At 41.6% G+C, this 19,237-nt stretch overlaps 1 protein-coding gene across 2 annotated transcripts; it reads left to right on the plus strand.

Annotated features, from left to right (window-relative positions):
• The first annotated feature begins 324 nt into the window (after nt 1-324).
• On the plus strand, nt 325-10,681 carry LOC121534306 (zinc finger protein 436-like). Of its 2 annotated transcripts, XM_041840949.2 has the most exons (4): nt 325-483; nt 5,436-5,491; nt 5,582-6,284; nt 8,293-10,681. In XM_041840949.2, exons 3-4 carry the CDS (start codon nt 5,604-5,606, stop codon nt 9,550-9,552), a joined length of 1,941 nt encoding a protein of 646 aa, XP_041696883.1. In that variant the 5' UTR covers nt 325-483; nt 5,436-5,491; nt 5,582-5,603; the 3' UTR covers nt 9,553-10,681. The 2 variants fall into 2 exon arrangements, with proteins under 2 accessions (XP_041696883.1, XP_041696882.1); XM_041840948.2 differs by having other exon boundaries at nt 5,436-6,284.
• Nucleotides 10,682-19,237: the final 8,556 nt, after the last annotated feature.

Below are 19,237 nucleotides of genomic sequence, written 5' to 3' on the forward strand. Positions count from 1 at the left end.
TAGTTACCGGAGTGTAACTCCAGTTCTATGAGTGGAGCGGAGCCCCATAGGACTTAAGGCCCTGCCGACCCTCTCTAGTCTCGCTGAAGAAAAATATCTCGGGAGGCTGATTGAGGGGAAGCGTCCCCTCTTATAGGGACACCTGTACTCCTATTGGCTGTAGGTGTGTGCATAATTTTGTCTCAGGCTGCTGCTGCCTTAGGGCAGAGGGTAAACCATTAGGAGCAGAGCTCCCCTATGGGGCTCCGCTCCACTCATAGAACTGGAGTTACACTCCGGTAACTAATCGTTTTCAGGCGGGTTTTGAGTCGTCACTGGGCTAGAAATTTGAACTCCACCTGGCAACCCTGTGCCTAACAGTGTTTATTACAAACCGGGATCGCAATTATTTCCCAGAGATAAATGTCCTGGCTTCTCAGTAAGCTTATCGGACCGACTCGGATCACTCATGCCTACTGAAGATTGTTGCCTCCTTCTCTGCAGGTAGGCTGGCCGTTTCTAGACTTGACAGTTAATGCAGTTTTTGTATTCTGATCATAGTCCCAGTCGGTATTACATTTAACGCCAAGGGGGAAACAACCTGTCGTTACCCGATTGGCTCACAGCAAAACTTGAACCTTCTCAAACGCAATTGTCTTGTTGTCTGCTAGTTTTAGTCAATTAAGTACATGTCTAAAGATTACTTTTCAACAGTGTCTGCTCCAGAGCGTTCTCACTACTTAGAAAAACGTAATATTTTAGGGCTTCCCTCGTGCCCCTTTTCACCTAATAACGTTAGTAGCTAGCTATTGTAGCTAGCTTCCGACCGGAACATAACCAAGCCAAGACCAACAACACAAACACATGGACTATACAGCACAGCTACAAGTAGTGAGTGGAGTTACAAATGGACTATACTAAACAAGTTAAATGTATTACCTGTGATCAAATGTTTTCCACACACATAGCTACTTGTAGCCTACTGTACTTGGACACCGGGTCCCCACATTTCTCACTCTCCCATGGCGAATAGTCTGAAGCTACACAGGCTTTATTTGCGATCCGTAGGTCGGGATTTTTGACCTGGTTACATGTACATTGAACATAACAAAAAAATCGACGACGAAGATGGCTGTTTAACAGCCTATTTGTTTTCCCCAATTTGTGGGCGTGGTCGAGGGTAATTCCTTATTACTTGAATATCGACTCGGACAGTTCTGATCTACACTGAACAAAAATATAAACGCAACATATAAAGTGTTGGTCCCATGTTTCATGAGCTGAAATATTGTTTACATCCCTGTTAGTGATCATTTCTTCTTTGCCAAGATATCAACAAGCTGATTAAACAGCATGAACATTACACAAGTACACCTTGTGCTGGGGACAATAAAAGGCCACTCTAAAACGTTCACTTTTGTCACACAACACCACAGATGTCTCAAGTTTTGAGGGAGTGTACAATTGACATGCTGACTGCAGGAATGTCCACCACAGCTGTTGCCAGAGAAGTGAATGTTCATTTCTCTACCATAAGCCACCTCCAACGTTGTTTTAGAGAATTTGGCAGTACATCCAACCGGCCTCAACCGCAGACCACGTGTATGGCGTTGTGTGGGCGTGCGGTTTGCTTGCATATTACCGTTAGGGAATGCCTATTCTGTGAAGTGCGCCTGTGCAATAACTTTGCCTTTGCACTCTTAAACAATGCCATTTAAAAAAAAAACTTTGGCAAAGGGGAAAGTCTACAAAATGTAGACCATTCTGTTCATAACAGATTCTAGTTTTGGGAACAGAAAACTGTTTTGAGATCAACTGTTTCATCGATGAGAAAATTTGCAGAATGTCTGCCAAAATCCATCTTCTCCCACTGCCGGCCACTGGGCTTCCTCTCACTACCATATTTGGTAGTGAGTGGAAACGCCAAGCAGATGCTTCACATGTATACATCCAGTGAAATATCTGGCTCATTGTTCTATCTGTGATATGAGTCATAAAACCCAGAAATGGTTCCAATTGTTTATTCACCATTAATTTTTCCATCTGGAATTTTAGAACTACTTCATATAAGGTCTGTGTTTCGTGTAGGCTTACCCTGGCGTGACATTTTGATAACTTTTTCTAGGACAAAATAACTTTTAGCAATAGTTAGCATAGCACATTTTATTGAGTAAATCAAGGTGAATATATTGATAAAACTCACCTTGTCCAAGAGAGAATTACAAGGCTATCAAAACGTCACGCCAAGGAAAGCCTACACCAAACACACATTTTACATTTACATTTTAGTCATTTAGCAGACACTCTTATCCAGAGCGACTTACAGTTAGTGAGTGCATACATTTTTCATACTGGCCCTCCATGGGAATCGAACCCACAACCCTGGCGTTGCAAGCGCCATGCTCTACTAACTGAGCTACAGGAGGCCTACGTTAATTTGAATGTGAGAAATGAATGGCGGAAAAACCGTTGGAACCATTTCCGTGTTTTTATGGGTATTATGACGCGTGCACTATGATGGACTATTCTGAGCACATCATGTGTCGAGTAGCAGTGCGTAGCTCAGTTGGTAGAGCATGGCGCTTGCAACGCCAGGGTTGTGGGTTCGTTTCCCACGGGGGGCCAGCATGAAAACATTTATGCACTCACTAACTGTAAGTCGCTCTGGATAAGAGCGTCTGCTAAATGACTAAAATGTAAATGTAAAATCACTTGGGAAGCCAAGACATGTTACAACCTATGTGCTGTGATAATTGCGTTGTTTGCTCTATAACCTGTTAGTTCATATGCCTTGCGACTGTGATATATAGGCCTAAGGCCAAGACAATAAGAACACAATGGCAGAATAAATTCAACCACACCGTTGTTTAATCACAAAACCAGAGACCAAGTCCACAAAGCATATTACATGTAACAAACAGTTCCATGTTCCAGCACGGGAAAGCAAATGGATGTTTCTGACATTTTCGGACGACTAACCAACTACTGATTTAGATCTACGGAGAGTCGCAAAGAAAACATAATCAAATCACCTATGCTTAGTCTAATACAGTGACAATAAAATATATGAAAAACAATTTAGTCCGATCAACGTAAGCTAAATATGATGTGGCTGTCCATTGTTCTGCTTTGTGTGTGTGTGTGTGTGTGTGTGTGTGTGCGTGCGTGCATTCATGCAAGTAGAAAACGCATGTTGACTCTCCCTACCTGTAGAGAACACCAATACCATATCTTATTTTTCATGTTGAGAAGCGGTCTATGACTGTCGAACAGTACATGCTTTTATTTTTTGTTGTCCTATGCTACCTGGCTAGAATGCTTGTTCGTTAGCCTAACTTCCAATGTTAGCTAGTTAACATTAGCTTTCTACATCTAGCTACATATTGAACTTCCATCCTCTGTCCAGGGACACAATGTATGAATTTATGGTTGAATTGTAATCATTGGCCAGTATGGAGAATTAAGTAAAACCTCAAGTCCAAATCTCCGTCCATGGCTAATTTAGGAAAGGGAAAATGTTATTTTACATTTACAATTTTAGTCATTTAGCAGACGCTCTTATCCAGAGCGACTTACATTAATTTTTTTTTATTATTTTTTTTATACTGGCCCCCCGTGGGAAGTTATCTAGCTAGCTAGCTACCGGAGGACAACAACACAACGAGATGCAACAATTCATGTTGTTTCTGTCAATGACGTATTTCTCTTGATGCGATGTGGTAGGAGTGAAGCCAAATCCAAACTGTCTTCCCTTTACACATTTTTTTTTTTTTTTTGGTGTGCCAGGACCAGTTGCGCTCACTCAGTTTAGCTCAATGCTGATTGGCTACTATTTTCTACTTTTTTAAATCACGGGAAGCCAAATGTTCGCTGGCTTCCCTTGCATTCAATGCGATGGGTGGCAACAATGTCATACTCTTTATGACCAGACAGTATCAGATAGATGGCCTACACATACAGAGACAGAGGGGCGCTGTTTCGCTTTCTCGGGTGAGATACATTCAGCGTCTTGCAAATTGAAGGAAAATTATGAAAACACAAAGAGACGAAAGATAAATGATCCATGAGTACACGACACTGCATGTGTCTATACTTAGATTTAAATGTGTCTCCCATGTCCACATTTTGTCTGGATTCCCTTTTCCCGAGTTGTATTCAAATGCCAGGATGCATTCTGCAAACAGTGGACTAGGCAAAATATGATAATTACACAACAACAACATGTTGCAAGCTAGCAAGCAAAGCTAAAGGGATTGCAAACGGGTTACCATAACTGTAGTCAACATGTTTATTCTAAATATTAGCTAGCTGGCTAGCATTTGGCAAGCAAACATATTCCTCATACGCTAGGAACGTATTTCCTCCAACGTTATAATAAACAGGTGCCACTCTCTCCCAAAAAACATACATTTTCTGGTACACGGGAGGGAGGCAGGGGCACTCCAGTACAGTAGGTGGCGGTAATGCACCATAACGTTACATGCCAACCACCGATAAAGAAGAAGAAGAAGAGGAGGGGGTGACAACAGTAGCTAGCTAGCCAGTGTCAATTCACCCCCACTTGTTGGGCAATTTATCCCTTAGTTCTGTTAACGACGGTGAAGGCAAGTGTTCGGCAGGTGGGAGCTAAGGATACTGTAGTGTTCAACCATTATTTCATTGAATTTATGACAAAATGTTCATTCAATAGAGAATTACATCAGAAAAACAGTAGTCAAAATCCTATGTCTCTACCAAATATAGTTCAAACGTTACAGACGATTTACTCAGATTAGAGTGAATCGAATGTCATTACGGCCATGATCAAAAAGTGGTCGCTGCTCTATAGAACTCAGTCACTGCTCCTTGGCAGAACGACGCTAAATACAAACGTCACTGACAAGCTAGCTATACATACATACATACATACATACATACATACATACAGTACCAGTCAAAAATTTGGACACACCTACTCATTCCAGGGTTTTTCTTTATTTTGACTATTTTCTACATTGTAGAATAATAGTGAAGACATTAAAACTATGAAATAACACATATGGAATCATGTAGTAACCAAAAAAGTGTAAAACAAATCAAAATATATTTTTATATTTGAACGGTATGTAAACATGATTAAAGTGGCCAGTGTTCCATGTCTATGTACAGTAGCCTCTAAGGTGCAGGGATGAGTAACCGGGTAGTAGCCAGCTAGTGTCAGTGACTAAGTTAAGGGCAGGGTACTGGGTGGAGGCCGGCTAGAGATGGCTATTCAACAGTCTGATGGCCATGAGAGAGAAGCTGTTTTTCAATATCTCAATCACAGCTTTGATGTACCTGTACTGACCTCGCCTTCTGGATGATAGCGCGGTGAACAAGCAGTGGATTCCCTTTAATCTAATTTTGTCAATTTGATTTTGTCTAGTTGATATTCTTCTTTAATTTTACTTACATTTTCTCTCCATTATTTCTTCCAGAAGATGACCAGCTCTCTCTTATAAGGAGAAGACAAGCCACCACAGCCACCCACATGGTACCAGTCTAAAGCTACACGACACTGAAAGTTTGAAACATTTACTGATATGGAGGCCGTTAGTTTAACAGAACAAGTTTCCCTGCCCAGGTTAAAACAACATCAACTCAATATGGAGGAAGGAGATTCTCTGCATAGCGTTAACCTGAATCAACTCAAAATGGAGGAAGGAGATTATCTGCATACCGTTAACCTGAATCAACTCAAGATGGAGGAAGAAGATTATTTGCATAGCGTTAACCTGAATCAACTCAAGATGGAGGAAGAAGATTATTTGCATAGCGTTAACCTGAATCAACTCAAGATGGAGGAAGAAGATTATTTGCATAGCGTTAACCTGAATCAACTCAAATTTGAGGAAGGAGATTCTCTGCATAGCATTAACTTGAATCAACTGAATCAACTCAAAGTGGAGGAAGGAGATTCACTACATAACTTTAACCTGAATCAACTCAAATTGTCCACTGCTGTTTCTTTACCCATCTTGAGACTCCACAGACTGACAAAGGATCAACTGTCTCTCGCTGCTCTGAGACTTAACCAGAACAACCAGAAGAAGAAGAACAACAAACCAGGCAGAAAACCAACGAAGAAGAAAAACACCCCCACCACCAGCAGAGGAAAGAAAAAATCCACAAGAAAAGGAAACAACTCTGTTGACAACAAAAGCGTTTCTAGCCAGGTATCACCATTGCCTAGATGTCAGCGTTGCCCAAAGGGAAGCAAAAATAAACCCAAGATAACTCTTGAACTCTCCCGCACCAACTTGAGGCCTGACGCAGTAAAACAAGAGGTAGGTTTAAACTTGTGGCTTTTAAATGAAAATGTAATTGAGATCTTTTATAGCATTTGTATCTGTCTGTGTAAATGTTGCAGCTATATATTTACTAGATATCTGTCTGTGTAAATGTTGCAGCTATATGTTTACTAGATATCTGTCTGTGTAAATGTTGCAGCTATATGTTTACTAGATATCTGTCTGTGTAAATGTTGCAGCTATATGTTTACTAGATATCTGTCTGTGTAAATGTTGCAGCTATATGTTTACTAGATATCTGTCTGTGTAAATGTTGCAGCTATATGTTTACTAGATATCTGTCTGTGTAAATGTTGCAGCTATATGTTTACTAGATATCTGTCTGTGTAAATGTTGCAGCTATATGTTTACTAGATATCTGTCTGTGTAAATGTTGCAGCTATATGTTTACTAGATATCTGTCTGTGTAAATGTTGCAGCTATATGTTTACTAGATATCTGTCTGTGTAAATGTTGCAGCTATATGTTTACTAGATATCTGTCTGTGTAAATGTTGCAGCTATATGTTTACTAGATATGTCTGTGTAAATGTTATATGTTTACTATACAGTGCATTCAGAAAGTATTCAGACCCCTTGACTTTTTCCACATTTTGTTTGGTGACAGTCTTATTCTAAAATTGATTAAATTGTTTTCCCCCCCTCATCAATCCACACACAATACCCCATAATGACAAAGCAAAAACAGGTTTTTATACATTTTTGCTAAAAGAAAAACAGAAAACGTATTTACATAAGTATTCAGACCCTTTGCTCAGTATTTTGTTGAAGCACCTTTTGCAGCAATTACAGCCTCAAGTCTTCTTGGGTATGACGCTACAAGCTTGGCACACCTGTATTTGGGGAGTTTCTCCCATTCTTCTCTGCAGATCCTCTCAAGCTCTGTCAGGTTGAATGGGGAGCTGTCATGTCCTTTCCGAATGCACTGTATAATCTGTCTGTGTGAATGTTGCAGCTACAGTGCATTCGGAAAGTATTCACGTTATTAAAAAGAAAAAACAAATGCCTTATTTAAGTATTCAGACCCTTTCCTATGAGACTCAAAATTGAGTTTAGGTCCATTCTGTTTCCATTGATCATCCTTGAGATGTTTCTACAACTTGATTGGAGTCCACCTGTGGTAAATTCAATTGATTGGACATGATGATTTGGAAAGGCACACACCTTTGACAATGTCCCACAGTTGACAATGCATGTCAGAGCAAAAACCAAGCCATGAGGTCGAAGGAATTGTCCTTAGAGCTCCGAGACAGGATTGTGTCGAGGCACAGATCTGGGGAAGGGTACCAAAACATTTCTGCAGCATTGAAGGTCCCCAAGAACACAGTGGCCTCCATCATTCTTAAATGGAAGAAGTTTGGAACCACCAAGACCACCAAGGGAGAGATGAACGGAGCAAAGTACAGAGCGATCCTTGATGAAAACCTGCTCCAGAGTGCTCAGGACCTCAGACTGGGGTGAAGGTTCACCTTCTAACAGGGCAACGACCCTAAGCACACAGCCAAGACAACTTAGGAGTGGCTTCGGGACAAGTCACTGAATGTCCTTGAGTGGCCCAGCCAGAGCCCGGACATGAACCCAATCGAACATCTCTGGAGAGACCTGAAAATAGCTGTGCAGCAACGCTCCCTATCCAACCTGACAGAGCTTGAGAGCATCTGCAGAGAAGAATGGGAGACTCCCCAAATACAGGTGTGCCAAGCTTGTAGCGTCATACCCAAGAAAACGCGAGGCTGTAATCGCTGCCAAAGGTGAGTAAAGGATCTGAATACTTATGTCTAATACATTTTGCTTTGTCATTATGGGGTATTGTGTGTAGATTGATGAGGAACAAATCAATTTGATCCATTTTAGAATAAGGCTGTAACAAAATGTGGAAAAAGTCAAGGGGTCTGAATACTGTATATGTTTACTAGATATCTTGATGTATCTTACCGCCGCTTAAGTTTCCTCTGCGAAAATAAAGCTATTCTATTCTAAACCAGGTGAAACAAGAGATGGACGATCTGCCTATCGGTACAAGAAGTGATGAACACTGGTTGAACGCTTTGAAGCCAGAGAGCTACGACCCAGAGATGGGTAACACCAGGGGACCTCCTACAGAGAGCAACCCCAGGACAGATGCACATCACCTGGGTATCAAGACGAAGGATGCCCCCCTGTACCACCAGGATGGAAGGAGGCGGCTGCGGTCGGCTACCGTTCAGTCATTCAATCCAGCTGCATTGCGGTCTGACCTGGAATGTTGGCCTCGTAACCAGAAGGTCCCCAGGTTCCCATGTCCGGACTGCGGCCAGAAGTTCTTCTCCAAACTGCAGTTTAAGTTACATTCCCGGAGCCACACACAGTACCGGCTGTACTCCTGTGAGGTGTGCCATAAAACGTTCTCCCGGAAAGGCAGTCTAGACGAGCACCGACCAAAACATGAGGCGGAGCGCCCCTTCACCTGCCTCCAATGCGGAAGGACCTTCACGTTCAAATCCAACCTGACCCGGCACATGCGGTTCCACAGCGACACACGGCCCTACGTCTGCCCCCAGTGCGGCCAAAGCTTCAAGATCTCCGACCACCTGAAGAGCCACATGACAGCCCACAGCGGGTATAAACCGTACGTGTGCCCGGAGTGCGGCCAGAGTTTTGTCCGTTACATTAGTCTGAAGTATCACCGGCTGAGCCACACCGGCGAGCGCCCGCTGTCCTGCCCAGAGTGTCCCATGACCTTTGCCCGGCCACACACCCTTATGATCCACCGGCGACAACACACCGGGGAGACACCGTTCTCTTGCCAGGACTGTGGGAAGCAGTTCAAACAGGGGTGCCAGCTGAAAGACCACGTTAGAAGGAAACACACAGGGGAGAAACCATACAAATGCTCAGAGTGTGACAAGTGCTTCATCACTTCGGCGTCCCGTAATGCACACATGGTTGTCCACAAAGGCGAGAAGCCATACAAATGCATGGAGTGCTGTAGGAGCTACAGTACGAGTGGGTGTCTAGCGCAGCACATGAGGAGACACACAGGGGAGAAACCATACAAATGCTCCGAGTGTGACAAGTGCTTCATCACTTCGGCGTCCCGTAAAGTGCACATGGTTGTCCACACAGGAGAGAAGCCGTACAAATGCATGGAGTGCTGTAGGAGCTACAGTCAACGTGGGTCCCTGAAGAGGCACAGGTGTGAGCAGCAAACCAGGTTAGAGGAACCTCTGGTGTGCGTCCCAAATGGCGCCCTATTCTCTATATAGTGCACTAGGGACCATAGGGCTCTGGTCAAAAGTAGTGCACTATGTAGGGAATAGGGTGCCATTTGGGACACAGTCCCGATGTTCTGAGTGTAGGAACTGGAGAGTGGATCCTTAAAGCAGCACAGGTGTAAGCAGCAATGTAGGTGAGAGAAGTCAGGTGAGAGGATTCTCTGGTGTTTTGACTCGGGGAAACTAGACTTTGTTTATACAGACACCTACCTGCGTTCCAAATGGCGCCCTATTCCCTTTTATAGTGCGCTACTTTTGACCGAAACCTGATCAAAAGTAGTGTTTTTTCCTCCTTCCTGTGTTACACTGTTTCCCTTCCTGTCTTTGCAGAACAGGTAGTGCACTATACAGGAATGACGTTTCAAACACAACACTCTGTTTTGTAAACGCTACCAAGCATTCATTGGTCCTCTGAAGTGTCTCTGTATTTGTCCATTCCCCACCCTCCAATATTCATTTTAATAAATGTTCCTGAAAGAGCATCAACTTGTCCCTTATCTGAAACACTTCCACTTTATATTGTTGTGTTGCTGACGAGAAAGCCCACGGGTTTATCAGAGACTTTGGCGCCAAAGCTGTGTTCCAAGAAAGAAAGAAAAGTCAGGGACTTTTTCTTCCTACTCTCTGTAACAAAGATAAAAGGTTGCCAATGGAGCCAGAACATATTAAACACACTTATCAATGTATTAAACTTAAGGACTCATGACATGTTGACATAACTTGAATACATTTCCTCTGATTTTCCTGTCATTTAAAAGGAGGTATGTGTATTTGCTGTAACAGAAAGGGATGTAAAGGAACCATGGTCTTGTTTGCGCTCTACAGGCTACGTAGTTAATCCTAGGAACCGTTTTCTGTGCATTAGGAACATGCTGTTAACATAAGAGGCCGCCTTCTGTGAGTCTCCCTATGAATTAGAGGGCTTACTGAACAGAAATGAGATCAAGTTCTGCAAGGCGGGGCCACGCTCGTTGGACGAATGATCCAATCTCCTCGGTAACAAAACACTGATCGAGGAAGCCTTTTCCTACACAGACAGAAGAGTCTCCCGAGAGGACCCTGCAGAGTGCACTGTACATACTTATTTTCCACCATAATTTGCAAATAAATTCATCAAAAATCCTACAATGTGATTTTCTGGATTTTTTTTCCTCAATTTGTCTGTCATAGTTGACGTGTACCTATGATGAAAATTACAGGCCTCTCATCTTTTTAAGTGGGAGAACTTGCACAATTGATGGCTGACTAAATACTAAGTATTTGATCCCCTGCTGATTTTGTACGTTTGCCCACTGACAAGAAATGATCAGTCTATCATTTTAATGGTAGGTTTATTTGAACAGTGAGAGACAGAATAACAACAAAAAAATCCAGAAAAATGCATGTCAAAAATGTTATAAATTGATTTGCATTTTAATGAGGGAAATAAGTATTTGACCCCCTCTCAATCAGAAAGATTTCTGGCTCCCAGGTGTCTTTTATACAGGTAACGAGCTGAGATTAGGAGCACACTCTTAAAGGGAGTGCTCCTAATCTCAGCTTGTTACCTGTATAAAAGACACCTGTTCACAGAAGCAATCAATCAATCAGATTCCAAACTCTCCACCATGGCCAAGACCAAAGAGCTCTCCAAGGATGTCAGGGACAAGATTGTAGACCTACACAAGGCTGGAATGGGCTACAAGACCATCGCCAAGCAACTTGGTGAGAAGGTGACAACAGTTGGTGCGATTATTCGCAAATGGAAGAAACACAAAATAACTGTCAATCTCCCTCGCCCTGGGCTCCATGCTAGATCTCACCTCATGATCATTGATGCCCCACGAGGTGAGATCTTGCATGGAGCCCCAGACCAAGGATGATTGACCGTCATCTTGAACTTCTTCCATTTTCTAATAATTGCGCCAACAGTTGTTGCCTTCTCACCAAGCTGCTTGCCTATTGTCCTGTAGCCCATCCCAGCCTTGTGCAGGTCTACAATTTTATCCCTGATGTCCTTACACAGCTCTCTGGTCTTGGCCATTGTGGAGATGTTGGAGTCTGTTTGATTGAGTGTGTGGACAGGTGTCTTTTATACAGGTAACGAGTTCAAACAGGTGCAGTTAATACAGGTAATGAGTGGAGAACAGGAGGGCTTCTTAAATAAAAACTAACAGGTCTGTGAGAGCTGGAATTCTTACTGGTTGGTAGGTGATCAAATACTTATGTCATGCAATAAAATGCAAATTAATTTACGTATGATTAACGTATGATCTCTGTAATTGCAAACAAAGGTTTCTGTACCAAATATTAAGTTCTGCTTTTCTGATGTTCTGCATGTCATGTCACTTATGTCATGCAATAAAATGCAAATGAATTACTTAAAAATCATACAATGTGATTTTCTGTTTTTTTGCTTTAGATTCCGTCTCTCACAGTTGAATTGTACCTATGATAAAAATTACAGACCTCTACATGCTTTGTAAGTAGGAAAACCTGCAAAATCGGCAGTTCTCCCCAGTGTACATATCCTTAAAAAATATATATATTCCCCTTTATTACTTTCCAACCCCGCCACCCTTTCCCTACTTGGAATAAACTAGTGAACAACAATGCTTAGGCCTCTACTTCCATCTTATACTTACTATCTACATTTTATGGACACAGTCAATTTTACAATAATTATATATATACAGTGGGGAAAAAAAGTATTTAGTCAGCCACCAATTGTGCAAGTTCTCCCACTTAAAAAGATGAGAGAGGCCTGTAATTTTCATCATAGGTACACATCAACTATGACAGACAAATTGAGGAAAAAAAATCCAGAAAATCACATTGTAGGATTTTTTATGAATTTATTTGCAAATTATGGTGGAAAATAAGTATTTGGTCACCTACAAACAAGCAAGATTTCTGGCTCTCACAGACCTGTAACTTCTTCTTTAAGAGGATCCTCTGTCCTCCACTCGTTACCTGTATTAATGGCACTTGTTTGAACTTGTTATCAGTATAAAAGACACCTGTCCACAACCTCAAACAGTCACACTCCAAACTCCACTATGGCCAAGACCAAAGAGCTGTCAAAGGACACCAGAAACAAAATTGTAGACCTGCACCAGGCTGGGAAGACTGAATCTGCAATAGGTAAGCAGCTTGGTTTGAAGAAATCAACTGTGGGAGCAATTATTAGGAAATGGAAGACATACAAGACCACTGATAATCTCCCTCGATCTGGGGCTCCACGCAAGATCTCACCCCGTGGGGTCAAATTGATCACAAGAACGGTGAGCAAAAATCCCAGAACCACACGGGGGGACCTAGTGAATGACCTGCAGAGAGCTGGGAACAAAGTAACAAAGCCTACCATCAGTAACACACTACGCCGCCAGGGACTCAAATCCTGCAGTGCAGACGTGTCCCCCTGCTTAAGCCAGTACATATCCAGGCCCGTCTGAAGTTTGCTAGAGTGCATTTGGATGATCCAGAAGAGGATTGGGAGAATGTCATATGGTCAGATGAAACCAAAATATAACTTTTTGGTAAAAACTCAACTCGTCGTGTTTGGAGGACAAAGAATGCTGAGAGAACACCATACCTACTGTGAAGCATGGGGGTGGAAACATCATGCTTTGGGGCTGTTTTTCTGCAAAGGGACCAGGACGACTGATCCGTGTAAAGGAAAGAATGAATGGGGCCATGTATCGTGAGATTTTGAGTGAAAACCTCCTTCCATCAGCAAGGGCATTGAAGATGAAACGTGGCTGGGTCTTTCAGCATGACAATGATCCCAAACACACCGCCCGGGCAACGAAGGAGTGGCTTCGTAAGAAGCATTTCAAGGTCCTGGAGTGGCCTAGCCAGTCTCCAGATCTCAACCCCATAGAAAATCTTTGGAAGGAGTTGAAAGTCCGTGTTGCCCAGCGACAGCCCCAAAACATCACTGCTCTAGAGGAGATCTGCATGGAGGAATGGGCCAAAATACCAGCAACAGTGTGTGAAAACCTTGTGAAGACTTACAGAAAACGTTTGACCTGTGTCATTGCCAACAAAGGGTATATAACAAAGTATTGACAAAACTTTTGTTATTGACCAAATACTTATTTTCCACCATAATTTGCAAATAAATTCATTAAAAATCCTATAATGTGATTTTCTGGATTTTTTTTTCTCATTTTGTCTTTCATAGTTGACGTGTACCTATGATGAAAATTACAGGCCTCTCTCATCTTTTTAAGTGGGAGAACTTGCACAATTGGTGGCTGACTAAATACTTTTTTGCCCCACTGTATATATATATATATATATATATTTTTTTTTTTCTCCTGAACTTCTTCTACTCTCAACCTCTCTGATCATTTTCATGATGTCCATTCGGTTTGCTTCTATATGCCATATCTTTCTAACTGTACTCTTTCACAAAAGCTCCCAACCTATAACCTATATACTTATTATGGACACAGTATACTTTACATTAGTTATCTTGTTGTTATTAGTTGTTGTTAGTTGTTATTAGTCCCATCCTTCAATTCCATTCAACACCTCCCATCTATCTCTTAACACCATTCATATAGGATTTCTATTTGCCATATATATTTCAACCGTACTGTGATGTTTTACAAAAGTTCTGAACCTTTCTATTCTCATTGTTTCTACAGATTGTGAATTGAAAATATTTTTTTTTGCTAAAAGTATTATTATATTATTGATCGATTGACTATGACTTTTCAGATCACCCAGTAATGCTATCTGCAAGGTTAGCTCCAGGTAAATATTGCAATCCTTTAGCCATTCCTGGACCTGTGTCCAAAAACAAGCTACAAATGAACAGTACCAAAACAAATGATCGAATGATTCTGTCTCTTCGCAGCAAAATCTGCAGAACTGGGAAGATTGTATCCCCCATATAAATAACATTCTATTGGTAGCAAGAATTGTATATACTAATTTAAATTGAAAGATTATAAGTTTTGAATCCGGTGTCGTTTTGCGTATCAGTTCATAAACACTATGCCATGGGATCGGTACGTCAAAAATCTCTTCCCAACTATTTTGCAATCTATATGGGACGGCTGTCAATCCTTTGGTCCTTAAATGAAACTGATATACTTTTTTATTTATCACAGTTTTCCTTAACCATCGATGCACTTATTAATGAAGCCGGTGACTGATGTGGTAAACTCCTCAATGTTATTGGATGAATCCCAGAACATATTCCAGTCTGTGCGCATCACTGTTACTTCCTGTTTTGAGTTTTTCCTTGTAAGCTGGAATCAGAAGGATAGAGTTATGGTCAGATTTGCCAAATGGAGGGCAAGGGAGAGCATTGGTTAATGTATGGACTCTCTTCTCTTGGACATGATGTCAGAATCTGCTTGTTGATGTACCAACACAAATAAACATAATGAACAACTTCAATTAAGATTAATTATAAGAATACATGTTGTTTGAAGAGTATATTCAATAAAGCCTATGCAACAGGTGCCAAAGCTGTATGAGTTAGATTAAAATACCTTGTTTTTTCCGCTTGTCAGCAGCTGATCCTTGTTCTTCTCACTGAAGAATACATTCTATCTCTCCATCTTCCATTACCTAGATACACTATATATACAAAAGTATGTGGACACCCCTTCAAATTAGTGGATTTGGCTATTTTCAGCCACACCTGTTGCTGACAGGTGTATAAAATCGAGCACACAGCCATGCAATCTCCATAGACAAACAATAGAATGGCCTTACTGAAGAGCTCAGTGACATTCAACGTCACACTGTCATAGGATGCCACCTTTCCAACAAGTCAGTTTGTCAAATTTCTTCCCTGCTAGAGCTGCCCCGGTCAAATGTAAGTGCTGTTATTGTGAATTGGAAGAAGTGGTAGGCCACACAAGCTCACAGAACGGGACCGCCGAGTGCTGAAGGGCGTAGCTCGTAAAAATCGTTTGTCCTCGGTTGCAACACTCACTACCGAGTTCCAAACTACCTCTGGAAGCAACGTCAGCACAATAACTGTTCATCAGGAGCTTCATGAAATGGGTTTCCATGGCCGAGCAGCCGCACACAAGCCTAAGATCACCATGCGCAATGCCAAGCATCGTCTGGAGTGGTGTAAAGCTTGCCGCAATTGGACTCTGGAGCAGTGTTCTCTGGAGTGATGAATCACGCTTTCCCATCTGGCAGTCTGACAGATGATTCTGGGTTTGGCGGATGCCAGGAGAACGCTACCTGCCCCAATGCATAAAGTTTGGTGGAGGAGGAATAATGATCTCGGTCTGTTTTTCATGCTTCGGGCTAGGCCCCTTAGTTCCAGTGAAGGGAAATCTTAACACTACAGCATACAATTACATTCTAGATGATTCTGTGCTTCCAACGTTGTGGCAACAGTTTGGGGAAGGCCCTTTCCTGTTTCAGCAAGACAATGCCCTGTGCACAAAGCGAGGTCCATACAGAAATGGTTTGTCTAGATCGTTGTGGAAGAACTTGACTGGCCTGCACAGAGCCCTGACCTCAACCCCATCGGACACCCATGTTCGACGAGCAGGTGTCCACATACTTTTGATAATGAAGTGTACCTGTGCAAGCAGGCGTCTTGGCAAGGGACCAATAGAGATAAAGCCATTTTGAGTTGCTGCAGTTTTCTCATGTGTTTATGGTTACACATAAGGCCTACATTATAGCTCATCGCACTGTTATAATCATGACATAAAGTGTAGAGATATTAAGTAAAGATGTTACATTAACCCTGTCCTTTGTACTGTTTGTTGTTGACAGGAGTCAGCAGTTAGACACACAGTCCTCAGTATCCAATAGTAGCTCAGATGATGGGAATGTGGATCTACAGGGATCTTCATCACAGGTCGATCATCTAGCCTTTATTTTGCTGCTATAGTTACAAAACTGACTGTGACTCAGCTAGGAGTTCCCTCAGAATGTTGCCATTTTGTTTTCAGAGTTTTTCCATTTGTTCATGAATGTAGTAATTTATAGGACTCATTTAGATTGTCTCTGGGCAGAAAGCCATTGGCCTTATCGTCGAGAGCCTTATCGTGGAGAGCCTTATCTCTGTGGTCCTGTGTGCACTTGCATATCAGCGTCTCTAAGGTAGGCCTAGTGTGTATGACCTTTTTTCACAACACTTGATGTGATTCATGTTTTGCTCACTGTTATTCATGCAGATAAATTATCGTTGGAATGTTGTTATTTTTGGTATGATCCCAGGGCCTATAGTAAGATGTGAGCTGAGGATCGTTCTGCTGGGTATGCCTGGATCAGGGAAGAGTTCAACAGGAAACACCATCCTGGGGAGAAATGCCTTCACAACTGATGCTTCCCCTGTGTCTGTGACCACAGTGTCAGGCAGAATATAGAGTTCTGGATGGGACCAACAACACTATCATTAACCCTGTTTATACCTGGTTCTAACATGCATCCTTTTTCCTGATCTTGTCCACATTCTGATTGGTGTAGATGTTTCAAAGACGCATTGTGGTCTGATTGTGATCAGATCTTCCTGACCACCTCCGGAGGTAGTCAAGCACGCATCGTGTCTGGATATCTTACAAGTGTAGACGGATCTGGACAGTAAAACCATTTAAATCATCCTTATCCCACCTTCTAAAATCATTGACAGGTGGCACCATTGACTTATGGCATCAATATGTGTCTTAAAATAAAGAATATTTTTGTTGTTGTTGAAAGAATAGCTTTCAAATAATTAGCATACATGGAAGGACCAGGAAATGTGGTCACAATGTGGACACAGTGAACGGATACTAGACACCTTTTCATGCCATGTGTAGACATATTTCTGAAAATGTGGGCACAATCAGAATGTGGACAAGATCAGGACAAATGATGCATGTTATGACCAGGTATAAACAAGGCTATCGAAACCCCCAGGAGTCATCAGTGACATGAAAGTTAAAGCAGTGAAATGCCTGGATCTCTCTCATCCTCATGTTCTACTGCTGGTGATCAGGCTGGGGAGGTTCACTGAAGAGGAGAGGGACTCTGTGAAGTGGATCCAGGAGAGCTTTGAATCGAGGGCCCCAAAGTTCACCAGAGTGCTTGCTGTTCACACAGACCAGTTGAAGGGTAAACCTATAATGGCCTTTCTGTAGAGTAGTCCAGACCATCAGGCGCTCATTGCTAACTTTGGTGGTGGATCCCATCTCTTCAACAAATGTTTATTTAACCAGTATTTTGACAGGGAGTCAATGCTAAGACCAAGGTCCCCTAACAACCGTCTGAAATGCCCTAGAGGCACCAAATCCTCCCATTTTAAAGTGCAATGAAGACAAAGGCAACATTGGACAAGGTAAACGACTGCTGGAAAACATTGATACAGTTTCATACCAGAACTGGGGATACTACTACATGGAAGAGGCAGAAAGAAAGATCAGAGCTGAAGACTAACGGAAGAGAGAAGAGGCTGAGAGAAAAGTGAGAGCTGAAGAGCAAAGAATGGAAGAAGAGATGGAGAAAGACATCAAAGCTGTAGAGCCATGGAAGAGAGAGTGAGAGCTGAAAGGCAAAGGAAGGGAGAATATGGTTTTGGAGCATTCATGAAACTGCTGGTTTGTTCAGTCTGAGTAATTATAGCACTGTGCGGTTATGGAAAGTACATGATAATCTGAGAAGGGCTCCATCCATTGATTATGGATGTGTGATCACACTGATACTGTTAATTATATTTACATTTAGCATTTTATTCATTTAGCAGATGCTCTTATCCAGAGCGACCAGCCTCAGTCATGCTGTTTCATAGCTAATTTCCTGGTTGTGTTCATGTGTAATATGTTATGTAATCACACTGTAATATTATATGATAAATGTTTGGTTGAACTGCAACAAGCTGTTAGTCAGCAAAAGAAATGGAGCCATATTCCAGATGTTTCTATAGTTGTGGACAATCAATTAATTAATCAATGTATTCAGTTGTTATAAATGTTTTAGTTCATTTTGCTGGTTGTGTTAATGTGTAATATGTTATGTCACATCAATCCTTCCCCAAGAGACTAGAGTCTTATTCCAGAGGTTTCTATAGTTATGGACAATCAATTCGTTAGTCAATTCATAGAGCTCCTTTCCTTGATTGCCTCCTCCAGCGGAGGATACTCAGGTGTAGACAACCCCAAAATATATATTTACAAAATAAAATAATAAATCAAAAAAGCTACAATGAATGAGAACCAAACCAATTGTCCCCATAGTCATTTATTCACTGTCATCTATCTTTTTGGTAAATAATTTCAGTAAACAAACACCTTAATTTTTCAGAACAAAACATCATTGTTAGCAACAGACACACAGAAATTGTCTGTTAAAATCTGGTTGTTTTCTGGTTAATTCCAGTGGTGGAAAAAGTACCCAATTGTCATACTTGAGTAAAAGTAAAGATACCTTAATAGAAAATGACTCAAGTGAAAGTGAAAGTCACCCAGTAAAATACTACTTGAGTAAAAGTCTAAAAGTATTTGGTTTTAAATATACTTAAGTATCAAAAGTAAATTTTATTGCAAAAATATACTTAAGTATCAAAAGTAAAAATATATATAATTTCAAATTACTTCTATTAGGCAATCCAAACAGCAACATTTTCTATTTATTTATTTATTTATGGATAGTCAAGGGCACACTCCAACACTGAGACATAATTTACAAATGAAGCATTTGTGTTTAGTGAGTCCACCACATCGGAGGC

Source organism: Coregonus clupeaformis, chromosome 20 (assembly GCF_020615455.1).
Source record: "Coregonus clupeaformis isolate EN_2021a chromosome 20, ASM2061545v1, whole genome shotgun sequence".
Taxonomy (NCBI): domain Eukaryota; kingdom Metazoa; phylum Chordata; class Actinopteri; order Salmoniformes; family Salmonidae; genus Coregonus; species Coregonus clupeaformis.

Coding starts and splice junctions, on each gene's coding strand:
- LOC121534306 (XM_041840948.2), top strand. CDS start 5,541: ATGGAGGCCGTTAGTTTAACAGAACAAGTTTCCCTGCCCAGGTTAAAA. Junction 6,285..8,292: donor CTGACGCAGTAAAACAAGAG/GTAGGTTTAAAC, acceptor ATTCTAAACCAG/GTGAAACAAGAGATGGACGA.